General features: G+C 35.2%; 2 protein-coding genes across 2 annotated transcripts in view; one reads left to right on the forward strand and one right to left on the reverse strand.

Annotated features, from left to right (window-relative positions):
- Positions 1 to 5,580, reverse strand: part of LOC106137793 (dynein axonemal heavy chain 8) — a 34,902-nt gene extending 29,322 nt beyond the window's left edge. The window contains exons 1-12 of the mRNA XM_060949331.1: positions 5,202 to 5,580; positions 5,001 to 5,111; positions 4,179 to 4,290; positions 3,498 to 3,640; positions 2,694 to 2,895; positions 2,175 to 2,338; positions 1,496 to 1,672; positions 1,141 to 1,244; positions 844 to 1,063; positions 491 to 637; positions 210 to 349; positions 56 to 140 (exon numbers count right to left, since the gene is read on the reverse strand). Coding sequence (XP_060805314.1) covers positions 56 to 140; positions 210 to 349; positions 491 to 637; positions 844 to 1,063; positions 1,141 to 1,244; positions 1,496 to 1,672; positions 2,175 to 2,338; positions 2,694 to 2,895; positions 3,498 to 3,640; positions 4,179 to 4,290; positions 5,001 to 5,111; positions 5,202 to 5,501 — 1,905 coding nt within the window. The 5' untranslated portion in view covers positions 5,502 to 5,580. The remainder of the gene's footprint in view (positions 1 to 55; positions 141 to 209; positions 350 to 490; positions 638 to 843; positions 1,064 to 1,140; positions 1,245 to 1,495; positions 1,673 to 2,174; positions 2,339 to 2,693; positions 2,896 to 3,497; positions 3,641 to 4,178; positions 4,291 to 5,000; positions 5,112 to 5,201) is intronic.
- A 670-nt stretch (positions 5,581 to 6,250) lies between these two features.
- LOC106137830 (DNA helicase MCM8) lies at positions 6,251 to 13,788 on the forward strand. Its single transcript, XM_013338751.2, has 15 exons — positions 6,251 to 6,600; positions 6,743 to 6,975; positions 7,240 to 7,327; positions 7,949 to 8,080; positions 8,307 to 8,422; positions 9,009 to 9,113; positions 9,500 to 9,646; positions 9,924 to 10,143; positions 10,960 to 11,102; positions 11,292 to 11,431; positions 11,671 to 11,761; positions 11,935 to 12,059; positions 12,539 to 12,764; positions 13,072 to 13,233; positions 13,561 to 13,788. The coding sequence occupies exons 1-15, from the start codon at positions 6,381 to 6,383 to the stop codon at positions 13,786 to 13,788; spliced, it is 2,376 nt and encodes a 791-aa protein (XP_013194205.2). The 5' UTR covers positions 6,251 to 6,380.
- Positions 13,789 to 13,817: the final 29 nt, after the last annotated feature.

Here is a 13,817-nt window from a genome sequence, read left to right on the forward strand (position 1 = left end):
AAAAAATATATAAAAAAAGAACTTCATAGAAATGAACTCAAAAAGTATTATTTACAGCAATCATGAAGTTCTCCAACAGCAGTTCTTGAGTTGCTACATTATCTTTATACTGTTTGTAATCCTTATCGAAATCTGGACGCCTGGTAAAAAAAATTAAATGTTTTAAAATTTTTAACACATTGTGAACTTGACTCTGAAGTATTTAGTACCTGTGATCTAAAGCATCATACGTCTTCGTGGATATAGTTTTGAATAACTTGTTAAAATTTGCAGCATACTCTTCGATACCCTCTAAAGTAGTTTTATTCAAAACGTAGTATGTAATATAAGTTTGAAACAAATCTGTTATCTGTAAAAGTTTTATGAAATTGTTGCTACATTTTTGGTAAAATTAGTACCTACATACTGGATTTAATGGATAAAAATCCGGAAAAATCAAGTTTTCTATGTAAATTGGCAATTTCCTAGAGAGTTTTGCTTGGTTTCTTACCTTCAACAATCTTCGCTTAAATGTTTCAAATTTTCCAAATATGTACATTTCAGAGCAATCAAAAGGTCTTTCATCTGCCGCCTCCATCATTTCTTTTTGGGTTTCAGTGTAACATTCCCGGTAAAAACTATACAATCCTAGACACATCTGTAACATAGGTTGAATTTAATGAACTGTTGAATACATCTCCTTAATCGTTCAAATCTTTAGGTTTAGGAATCGACAGTTTAACTAAGAAATAAAGCCAAAACAAAATAAGTTTTATAAATATGAAGAGTAAATAATATGATGAAAAGCTAAATCAACCCCTTATTATTCGCAAATGGAAAATAAATATTTAATAGTCGACCTACTTTGGCTTTCTTTATGAAATTCCATTTGTCCTGATTCCATATTGTCTTCTTGCCACCATTTGTCAAGTAATCCATACACATATTCAAAATCTGGTTGGTTACTTTTACTAGCAACGTTGATATCTGTTTTGTAGTGTTGTAGTATCGAGAAGTAGCATAAATCATTCGAATAGTGTACAGGAGACCAGGTATATATTGTTGCATTGTCAAAGGATCGCATCTAAAATAAGGGAATAAAGTTTACTGATGCATATAACCATGAACATCAGAAGAATGCGACGTAACTGATATATTTACCTATACAAGGGCTCACAATATTTCTCCAAAGCGTATAAATATTTAACGTTATCATAAGCTTCATTATAATAATCAGTCACTTGATTGTCCAAAAGTCTCCATTTCTAAAACAAAATAGTAGATAAGCCTTGAGGCAGTTAAGCAGTTTATTTTCGGCAGAGAATCTGGCAAAGGAGCTGTTCGCGTTTGTTAGGTACTAAGGTGGGTAGATATAATACAAGTAATTAAAGCGTAAACCACAGAACAAATTTATCTGAAATATAGATCATTGTCTCGTAGGCATCCAATAATACAGGATTAGAACTTCTTGTGGGAAAACCAGAGAACTTAACGAACCGGATGTAGCGGAACGTACCTTTATCAGCTTCGACTTCGCACGAATCAACGTGTGAATGTACATGTAACAAGGATCGCTTTTGATGTGTTCTATAATGGAGGTGAATGTCGTGAGCTGTCTTCTCCAGTGATCCAGCTCGGCTAGAGGGCCTATGTGAGATGGCTCGCGGCGCAGCTGCTGACTTTGCACCAAGACCTAAGTACAAAAAATTAAATATGAATAAATATTATTATGTATTACTCTTCAGTATCAAGTTTTGAAAATTTTTGAATCATCAAGATGACATCTATAAAGATAGACAACCATGCTCCAATAATGCTTATTCACTGTTGAAAGTTCGTCAATCGTGTTTTTGATAACGAATGATGTATCCAGCATTTATGTCTGTTGTATCCTCTTTGGGAAGGAAGCCGAGATCCGCACATGTCTGTGATCCTGGAGGGGGTAACACTTGAAATTACTCGGAGCTAACTACTTTTGAAAGCCAGCAATGAAACCTAAACTCACCCAGACATCTGGTAATAAGATCAAGAACCATATTCCATTGGTTTTAGATCTAATTACCAGATGTCGATAAGTGTTTCATGAAATGAATTGAGAAGCAGTCACCGAAGCCGAAGCCTTCCGAATACTTCGGGGTGCTTCCGGCTTGCGAAAGAAAGAAAGAGAGAAGAAGAACTAAGAACAAACAACCTACCATAGTAATTTGTCTCATCCATTGCTTGACGTACGTACATATTTCTTCTAGAACGTGAGTCTTCGTTATAGCGGCCTTCATTTTATCTTCATCTATCAACTCGTCCTCGTATAGCGTTAAATTAATTTTAAACTTCGTGCAGCAGTCGAGATCTATTTTTGTTTCTATGACAAAACATTATGTCTATACTATTTATAAACAACATTATTTACACCTTGTTTAGTACCAATGCGCAACTAATAAGAAAGGTAGCCTTCTTATATAAATATTGTGTCACAACTATACTGTACACCTAGATAGAGCCACTTGCTTCTCGCGCTTAAAGTAACTTGGTTTTATGGTGAATGATAATGTGTTTGTTTGCTAGCTTCACGGCAGAAGTACAGATAGGTAAATCAATATGGATGATCTGTCTTAAAGCAAATCCGTTTTAAAGTGAAAAGAGGATTATAAAAACAAACAGTAACAAAAAAATGGTCATAGGTAAGTTATTTACAAGGTACTTAATAAATATCTTACTTTCCAAATAATCGACAAAAAGCATTATCTTCGAAATATAAGACTTTATGATGTCTGCGCTCCGAGGGTTCGGTGGGTTGATATCGCCCCATGCTTTGCACACTTGTAACGCCGGGATGTATACTCGACTTATAGTTTTGTATATCCCTGATACGACGTTCTCGGTTTCTTGATTCATGTCAAAAAATACCAAGTAATAATCCTAAAAGAACGAAACTTTTAAGTACTAATTATAATTAAATTACTGTTAGATTATTATGTGCGAATAATTCCTGTAACCCTGTAAAGAAGCATTGGAATTTCTGTGATAATTTACGATGAGATATCAATGGAAACTTAAGTTGTACATAATTTGGGCGCCATAAAGTTTCGCTATATCCTACATACAATCACGTCTTATACCATGAGAGGCAGACAAAGCTGAGACAGTTTCAAATTTATGCGAAACGATGATTGAACCAAAATGTGTTATGCGAAAATATGATTATTCCTTTATTTTATAGGACTATAAGAACCATAAATAAGGATTTGCATAACGCAACACAATAAAGAGTCGTAGAAATTTGTATTATTACATATGTATTAGCATATGTAGGTTATAATTCTGGTAAAAAAACTTTGTAATGAACGGTTAATTCTGCTCAAAAAATCTTGAAAAAGACTCGGTAAAGTTTTACTTTCGTAGACTTGAAAAAGACTTAGATTTCATAACAAAAATAAACGAATTGTTCTCGTGCTTTATATATAGTAATTTAACTACATGCAAACGAAGCTGAGAATAATAGCTAGGATACTAATACTCACATCAGCAACATTTTTAGTATCAATCATTTTATTTTTAATCCTATACATTGCAACGCACGCACCCTCCGTTCCTATAGTCGACCCGTCAGAAATGTATGTTCTTTCCATTCTAGACTTCTGGTTTGGTACAAATCTCCCAGATTCTAAAGAAAATATTACACAAATCAATGCAAAAAAAATTGTTGCAGTAACTCTAACAAGGTAACTAAAATAAAAAGCATCGATGGTCGAATGATAAGGTGCCCGATTAAAAAAAGATTTACTTATTTCAAATCTTACCAGCACCGGTAGCATGCCACGCGATCCGCTGTTATCGCGCGAAAAAATCGTTTATTATTTTGGGTATAACAGTTTTTTGCGCGATAAAAACGACGTCGCGCGTTCCATGCTAACGGGGGCAGGGCACTTGTTAGGTTGGTAAACATTGCTCTCTTATGCTGAGAGAAAACATCTTATGGAAAACTCACATTCGGGCAATCGGCTGTGTAACCACAATTAGACCATTGATATCTGTATACCTAGCTTATGTTCTCCTACAAAGTTTGTTGCTGTCAGACGGAAGTCGCGGGTGGATCCGACTTTTTCCATTACCTATCTATCGGGCTCCTCTTCAGAGAGATGAAAACGCAACCGGAACTACCTAGATTATATTTCCTGCTCAGTCAAGAAAAAATTACAAACCCATTTTCAATGGTGGCAATAAAGCATCACAAAGTACAATGCAGTTTCGGCCCCCTTCAGCTACCGCACTGTCTAGCAGGTCGATGTGAACATCAGCGTCGTAAACTCCTTCCTATAAAATATAGTGCAATACAAATATAGCTATCACAAAAATTGAGACATTCTTAAAAGCACATATAGGTAGCCAAAAGTAAGGAGAGCAGGCCACGTTTAGTGGGATGGTTGTGTTGTACTCTGCAATAAATAAAACAGTAGTTAAAATAATAAAGTTAGATAAAACAATAGTTGCTTACATTTTCATTATTATTCTAAAACGTACATACTAATAAACGTTCGTACATCCTCTTATTAAAAAATCAGCTTTCTAGTATAAATACAAGTAAGTATTCTGAGTGGCGCTGCTGTAGAGTATACTCTCTAGCAGCGCCCTATAAACTATCATTTTTTCTCAAATTTACTGTACGTACATACTAAATTGTTTTTTGTACATAATGTTCTTCTGTTGTAAGTACATTAAATTGCCATAGGTAGAACAAAAATGCCAACAGGGGGCGTTGCTGCAGAGTACAACACGGATAGTTTGTATTGTACTATGAAATAGAGGTTTAGGAATAGTAAAGACTGGTAAGCAACAGCAAATAAGTTCTTAAATTTCCGTGTATAAGCCTTTCCTGGACTTTACAATTTCCGCGAGTAGAGAAGCCATAGCCTTACGCATACATTTTAATTCACTACGTGTGAAAACTAGATGAATTTGCTAATTTCCTTAGTAATTGTTACGAATAATGTTGACAATTGAAAAAATATCGAAAATCGTCTCACCAATACGTATTCAGGTGTTCTATTCAAAATAGATGCAGCATTTTCTAACAAAAAACGATGCTGGGTTTTCAAACCTCCCATACGATTATTACGAGCTTCTTTGGCTTTTGCCTATAAAAAGAAAAATAAGGTAGGGGTAAGTCATTTCGGAATGCCTAACAAAATAAAACAAAAGTTATTCTAATTAGAAAATTTATTTACTTGCTTGTCTTTATAAGACTCTTGGCCCAAAGCCAACGTACTCATGGACACTCTACTCTTCTTCTGAATATCTTTCAAGCGTGCCCCGGCGTCCAGTATGGCCTCCAACGCTGTCCTGTCTACTTCAACAAGCTCCTGATCTACGCCCTCCATATACATGGTCGACCTTGACTGTGGCCGCATTCTGCTAACTGCTTCATCAAGCTTTGCTTTCGTCTCAGCCACGTCTTCTGCCTTTTCTGCATCTTCTCCGGCATCGCCTCCTTCAGCTGCCGGAGCAGCCTCCGCTTCATCAGCCATATTTTTCTACCGCCTACGTAAATAGATGGATTTATAATTGAGGTGGCAGAAACTTCAAGCAAAAATTTATCAACATATGTTTCTGTCTAATCGGGAGACAGAAATGATTTGATATTTTAATTTCGTGACAATCTTACATTCTAAATTCAAATACGTTTGAATTTGGAGCCAATGAGTGTTTCAAAATTTTTTTTTCCAAAAAAATACAGCGATTTGGGAAACACTTTTTGTCTTTTAGCAATCAAACTTCTTAATGATCTTGTTTTTGCCACTGTCGACTGACGAGTTTAGACAGTTTTTGTCATAGAATTATGCTAATATTGGTTAAGTATAGCTGTGGATGCTGAGTGAGTGCTTCGGAAAAGTTTGTTTTTCATCATGCCCTAGTCATGACCGGGGACTTTGTGGTGAGGCAGGTGCACTACAAATGACTCTGTTATGTACATTAGATAGTTTAATGCTTCTAAATTGTTAAAAATATGTTATGCTCTTACGGCCAGAGATAACATCGTCAGGAAACCATATTCAGGCAACGGGGATCATCGTCGAAAGGTTTACTGTGAGCTCCTTTCCAGAGATATGTGACCGGGATTAACGCCAGGAGTCTTACTTTTGTTTTCTGGCCAGACCCTCATACAATTTCTATCTATTTATTATCCAAGACCATGTAAGGCATAAAGAAAAAATATATATGTGCCAAATGTCAGTGTCACTACTGTCACTTTTGTTGTTTCGATATAGTATCTCTATTTAGTTTGTGTTTTCGATTTGTTTACCGCCACCTGCTTCCCCCAGTCGGATCAAAGCAAAACAGATATTAAAAATTATTTGTTTATCATTATTTTATAAATTATCCGTGAACCTCTGTATAATTTTACTATGCGTCGCTCTTGGAGAGGTCGTTACCGAAACAACTGGCCTCGATTTAACAGAAATAAATCAAACAACAATTGCGATAGTACAAGTTTGAACAATTCTGCTGATTCTACCCGAATAAACAGTACTTCTGGATCTACTAGACCGCCTTCAAATCAAACACCTATTGTATTTCCTATCAACACTACAAATAGCTTATGGAAACTTTATTTCCCATCAGAAGGTATATAATACACTTGTATTCATTTTCACATCATAAAATCCACTCAGCCCTTAAATTTAACTTTTTAAAATTGCAAAGTACTATACTTACTTTCGCTTGCGACGTTTCCTGCATATGACAATGAATTTCTGAATAATTACAGACTATTCTTCAAGTAATGATACAGCTGAACATATTCAACACGTTAAATCATACATTGAAAGAAACAGAAGTTTATTTGATCTAGAAAAAATAGATCAAACTCGTAGTGTACCATTGGATGTTCAAAATTTAACAAATGATGTTGAATTCAAAAATGGATGGGCTACTTTTGAAACTGATTTGTTTGAGAAACCAGAATCCACATTACACCTGCTTGAGTTTTGTTTACATGAGGTAAGTATTTTTATATAAAAAAATTCAAATACTATATAAGTATACATTTGATCATGCTTAACAAAATATGAAATGTGAAGTATATATATATATATATTCTGTCTTTCTCATAATGGAACTCTAAATTGTTAGTAAAATTTCTGAACAATGGAACAAGACAGGTTAATGGTATGTAAACAAATATTCTGTCTACTTCCCTTTCTATGCCGAATTTTACAAACATTTTTTCCTCAGTTCTAAATAATATTTTTCTTTATCTTTCAGTGTTTAAAATGTGAGTCAAAAATCAAAGTGCGCATTCTAAACCATCAACCAATAATACCACTATCCAATTTAAAAGTAAATTACTATGGTAAGTAACCCATAACTTAAAACATAGCTAAACTTCTGATTCATATAATTTTAAAGTAAATAAATTTAGAATTCAATTACTGTTAAAAAAATATATCATAATTACTGTCAAACAATGTTATTGTTATAAATTCAGTGCCACTATCCTGGGTAACTATATTTTTTTTAATCATTTACTTCATAATATTGTTACTTTATTTCATATAATGTTACCAGTAAAATTAACACTAAGAGGTAAAGTTAGTCTGTTTAATGTTAATTAAAAGAAAAGCAATGGACGCGGGACACACAGCACTGATAGGCAACAACACTTTAGTATTGATATTTGGTAATGTTATTTAAAAAGAAAATTGGTGAAGTTATTGTTAATGTTAATTGGTTACAATATATAATGTTATTTAATATCTGTTATATAACGTTATAAGATTACATTACCAATATCATGCCAAACATCTATAACAGTATCAGTCATAACTTTTTAACAATTTCATTATTTACCAGTACTTTTATGTTAACATGCCCTGATTATTCATTTAAACTCATCTTTTGGATTGACAGTTTTTAACTTACAATTCTTCAAATGATTCAAGTAATCATCATGTATCTATTAAATTGTTTTCAGGAAAACTAGTGACTATAAAAGGCACTGTAATCCGTGTGGGCAGTGTTGGTCTGATATGCACTTCAATGGCTTTCGAGTGCTCCAGTTGCCATGGCGTCCAGGCTGTGGTACAACCGCAGGGAGTATTCACAGGTAACTATATGAATGAGGCAAGATTTTTCACAACATATTCCAAGGTGAACAAACCCTTGTTTTTGATTGATGTAGAATTATTTCACCAGGTTTATATATTTCAGAAGTCAATTGTGGACACTAAAATAGTGTACATTGTCCACCACACCAAGGTGGAACAAATTGTGGAATTAACTGAATTTGTTTTAAGATGTAATGGAAATTTCTTTCTTGAACACTTTTCCAGCTCCAAACCATTGTCAAAGTTGTAACAAAGGTTCCAAATTTGAGCCTTTGCAATCCTCGCCTTTTACGAATACTACTGATTGGCAAGTTGCAAAAATACAAGAAATACAGTCACAGGTGAATACAAAATTCAAATTTTCTTTTATCAACTACTTGCGACTGCCCGCGTTTAATTCCATTTTCCGTTTTTCCTGTTCCCATGGAGATTCCTTTCCTTCCTTAAATAAAACCTTATCCTGAAGTCTTATCTCTTTGCCAAATGTTAAAATTGATCCAGTACTTTTGGAAACATAAAACTTATCTTTTTATAATATTAGCAGGTATAGCTATATATTCATCTCTTTCCCATGGATGTCGTAAAAGGCGACAAAGGGATAAGCTTGTAAAATTAGGGTACTTCTTTTAGGCAATGGGCTAGCAACCTGTCATTATTTGAATCTCAATTCTATCATTAAGCGTTGGCATAATGAAAGAATTGAGATAGACAGAGCTGAACATGGCCTATCAGTCTTTTCAAGACTTTTGGCTCTGTCTACCCCACTAGGAATATAGACATGACTATACGTATGTACGAATAGGTATATATACTATATATACATAAGTGAAAGTTTTCATTAAAAAAGTTGAAATAACCTTTAAATTTATTAAAATTCTCTTGTTGTGAATGGTTAATTTACATATTTAGTGGTATTTATTTTTTCAGAGTGTTTCTGGCACAATACCCCGAAGTGTAGAAATAGAGCTACAAGGCGACCTGGTGGGAACAGCTTGCCCTGGAGACGTATTGTCTGTTACTGGTATTGTACAAGTGTGTATCTGATTAATTTTTTATACATTTTGTCCCACTACAAGAAAAGAATTCCTTTGACTTTCTAGACAAGCTAGGTCTTATCCTTAGATTGATGAAATTACCCCTTTCAATGTGATCAATTGAAAAGCTTAATTTCGTCAAACTCTTTCGAATTATTTTATGTAAATTTAATTGACAAAATTATGGCATGGCTATGCGTGGAGTTTCCACAAAATTACGAGAAGGTATCTTAACATAGGTACTTAAACATTCCTACTCTTTTTTGAGCTAATAACCTACAAGATCAATCTTTTGGGAGCATAATATTTTTTCCATTCCATTAAAGCCGTAAGGCGATTTGTATTTTTGCTCGTACCTAATACCTAGGGATAAACATTTTTCAGGTCCGTGGAGAAAGTAAGGGCGGCGAAGATGGCAAAAGGGCAGCAAGGCTGTTGCAGCTCTACATAGAAGCAGTGTCCATACATAGCCAGAGGAATCTAAGCAACCCTACCCTATCTTTTACTTTGAAAGATTACTATGCAATACAGGCAAGATTTTTTTTTTTTTCAAGATTATAATGTACTTTTAAGCTGCAACTTCACCCGCGCAAATTGATTTTCGCAAATCCAAAATGGGAACTATACTTTTTTCGGAGATAAAAAGAACCATAATTATGTCCTTATATAAGTACCCTAGGGAGGTACTAAAGAGAATTAATCGTAACTCCCACAGAAACGGGACTAAGGGTTTTCTTTACACGCAATTGTAGCCGCAGGTGCATACTTTAAAAACAGAGAAATAACTTCAACTTTTTCATATTCCCAGGAGATTCATGCATCTGACGACGTTTTCAAGCTGCTAGTCCACTCGCTATGCCCGACCATCTTCGGCCACGAGGCCGTAAAAGCGGGGCTAGTGTTGGGGCTGATAGGCGGCACTGAACTTGACAACGGCCCCAGGTCTAACCCCCACGTGCTGGTAGTGGGAGACCCTGGCCTGGGGAAATCGCAGTTGCTGCAGGCTGCTGCTCATGCTGCGCCAAGAGGTGTTTAATAATACATACATAAAGTCACGTCTATATCCCTTGTAGGGTTAGACAGAGCCAACAGTCTTGAAAAGACTGAAAGGCTACGTTCAGCTATATGGCTTTATGATGGAATAGAGATAGGTTAAAACCATACAAGAGGAATCCCAAGTTTATAAGCCTATCCTTTAGTCACATCCATGGATACGATATGGTGTGATCCTATTAGGTATTAAGTGCCAGAAACCACATGATTTTGGTGATTATAGTATCTTTTATTTATATACAATTCACTAGTGTTATTATAAATATTGCATGCTAGTCTAAACATAGCATACAAATGGGTAACTAAAGCATAGCAAAGATTTTAATGAAACTTTTGTAATGCTTTTCACCACCTTTCGCTCATCCTAACTAATATTATAAATGCGTAAGAAAGTTTGTTTGTTACCTCTCCATCCGTTATCTACTGGACAAATCTTCTTAACAACAAGCGTGTATTGAGTCTGGAGAAAAACATAGGTTACCTTTCATCCAGGCGAAAACTGAAGTTTCCGTGGGATTTACGAAAAAACAAAGTATTATTTTGTAGGTGGCGCTTAATTCGCGCAGGCGAAGCTGCGGGTAAAAGATTATCGTCAAATAAATTTTAAGTGTAATAAAAATAATTCAGGAGGTTGATTCACGATGACTTGATAATGTCTCATCTATTCTCTCTTTCTATCTTATTGGTTTTCCTAATTTATAGAAAGAGGTCATTGATAAGACTTACGCTTTGTACCTAAACGTTCTTAAATAAAAAGGGCAAGTGTTTTAATAAAGGGTTCATCGCTTCAGGTGTTTACGTCTGCGGCGCGTCAGCGTCGGCCGGCGGTCTCACCGTGGCGCTGGGCAGAGAAGCGGGCGGAGACTTCGCCCTGGAGGCCGGCGCGCTGGTACTCGCCGATAGAGGTGTCTGCTGCGTCGATGAGTTGGACAAGGTTAGTTTGGTATCCTAAGGCAGATAGCAGAAACAAAATATAAATATAAATTTAATAAAAAAATACTTCCATACCAAATGTTGCGAAAAAACTCGCGAGACATTTCATACTTCGGGAATAATAATTATCATTATCATCATTCATATCAATCATTTATTATGCCTAACCTTAGACATTTTTTGAATTCAGATGACAGCGCACCACAGCAGCCTGTTAGAAGCAATGGAACAGAGGAGAGTGAGTGTAGCCAAAGGTGGAGTTGTGTGCAGTTTGGCGGCGCGAGCCACTGTACTGGCGGCGGCCAATCCGGCTGGAGGCAGTTATAACCGGTATAACTTTAACAAAGATCAAAGAAATCGGAGATGCAATACGAAATAGTTTTAGTGTCTCAACAATTAGCTATGACGTCACATTTACCAGTATTTACAACTTTTATTGTCTAAAACGGTATAGTGACCGTCAAATTTATTACAGACCAGACTTGAATAAAGAGTTAATATAGGTCTTGTTTAATAAATTCAATTTTTTTTATGTTCTGTAAATTTCATAAAAATTTGTTACTTCTTAGGGCCAAAACCGTGGCGGAAAATCTGAAGCTCAACTCGGCTCTCTTGTCCAGATTTGACTTGGTGTTTATTCTTCTAGATCAACCCGACGAGGTAGGCATCAATCTAATAAGATTCAAGTCATTTTTACCTAAAGAAACATAGTCAAATGCAAATAGACGATAAATGTACAGTCAACTGCCAAGAAACTTGACCCGTACTTATTTCTGTCGTTAAACCGACTAATACCTATTTATATATCTAGTAATACCTATTTGCTTTTTTAGAAAATTGATGCGATGTTATCAGAACACGTCTTGGCCATGCATAGCGGCCATAAAACGAACGTCAGAAGCCAGGATGCTAATACTAGTATTATTACTAGTCAGTGTAAAAAAGAACCCTCACTAAGGTATTATATTTTTTTATCTCTGGATAATACAATAAGGACAATGAACTGAAATCCGAGTACGCAGAAAACCACTAGATTCGGTTTTCTGCGTAATCAGATTTCGGAGAGAGAAAAACTGGAAGGCGGACCAAGACCCCAAAACACTTTTGTGAAGGATGTAACCGGGAACACGCAAAGATGAGACAGAGGCAAATTATCATACATACACAAATCACGTCTTTATATGGTAAAGTAAGTATAAAGTTAAGTTAGATGGTTTAACGATGGAAATGAAATTTAGAAATAGCTACAGGATGCTCGTCGCCTAAAAGTTTTCCCTTGATTGTTTTTAACAATCTGCACGGAAAGTGAAGCAGCTGGTACATAGTTATCTATGCTACCAGACCAGCATGCTAACTAGCAGTAGATAAATCAGCTTCATTCTTCAGTCGCCTTTTACAACATCTGCTTGACGAATGCTTACCTAAATTATGTTTTAGCAAACGTCTTAGACTGAAACCTGGGGAAAATATCGACACATTACCTATAGTATTACTACGAAAATACATAGCTTACGCTCGCAGATACGTTCACCCAAAACTGTCTGTGGAGGCGGCAAATACCTTACAAAATTTCTACTTGGATCTTAGACACAATCACCAAAATAGCTGTGATGGAACGCCTATTACTACTAGACAACTGGAGGCTTGCATCAGACTTGCACAAGTAAGAGAGCTACTTTTATTAAAGAAATATTTATTTAAGAAAATAGATATCTAACTTATATAAGGTTTTAAGCAACAATTTCTGTCTAACCTCCACAACGCAACTTTGCAAAACCATACTGGATCATGGTTACATAGGAAGTTGTCTGAATTGCAGGTTTTCCCCACAATATTTTCCCTACTGAAAAGCATTGCTTAGAAGTCAAACTGTATATAACTCAATAAATGTCATTGGTAAATAGTGTAAAACCTTAAAACTAATATATCTAGTTCATCATAATGATCATTTTAATATTATTTCATTTTAGGCCAGAGCAAGAGTGGATTTAAGGGAAAATGTTACAGAACAAGATGCTAATGACGTCATTAGTTTGGTGAAGCACAGCCTAATGGACACATTCAGTGATGAGTTTGGAAATATACAGCTATCCAGATCGATCAATGGGTCGGGAGTCAGTTCTAGAAATAAAGTAAGAAGCATTGTGCCACAGTCAAATTTTAATAATTACTTATCTCTCTATTAATACTGAATTTACTGCAATAAAACAATCTCCGTAGTATAACGAATAAAGCCATTTGTCTGTAATAGCTTTAGAATCACGTCAACTGTAAAATTTTCTGTGATTATGAATTTTATAAATACTTTTCCGTAACACTATGGAGAACCTTTCGTGTGCACTGTATTTTTACCATAGAAAAAATAATATAGTATAAAAATAAAATAATATAAAAATAATATCAAGATAAATACTTTATGTTGATCATTGAAATTATAAAAAAACTTCATTTTGTTTCAGTTAAAGAAGTTTCTTGACGCGTTGACTAGGCGATCACATCAGTTAGGTAAAGACGTTTTCACGAGGCAAGAAATGATACAGATCCACAAGGCGGCCGGCGTGCCGGGTGATGCCAACGACCTCATTGAGGCTATGCACGTGCATTCCTATCTACTATTGAAAGGATCTAACACATATCAACTTTTGCCATATAAATTAAAATTTTATAACAATACATTCTTTGATTAAAACTTAATTGTATAATTTTAAGCATTCAA

Source organism: Amyelois transitella, chromosome 3, assembly GCF_032362555.1.
Source record: "Amyelois transitella isolate CPQ chromosome 3, ilAmyTran1.1, whole genome shotgun sequence".
Lineage (NCBI taxonomy): Eukaryota > Metazoa > Arthropoda > Insecta > Lepidoptera > Pyralidae > Amyelois > Amyelois transitella.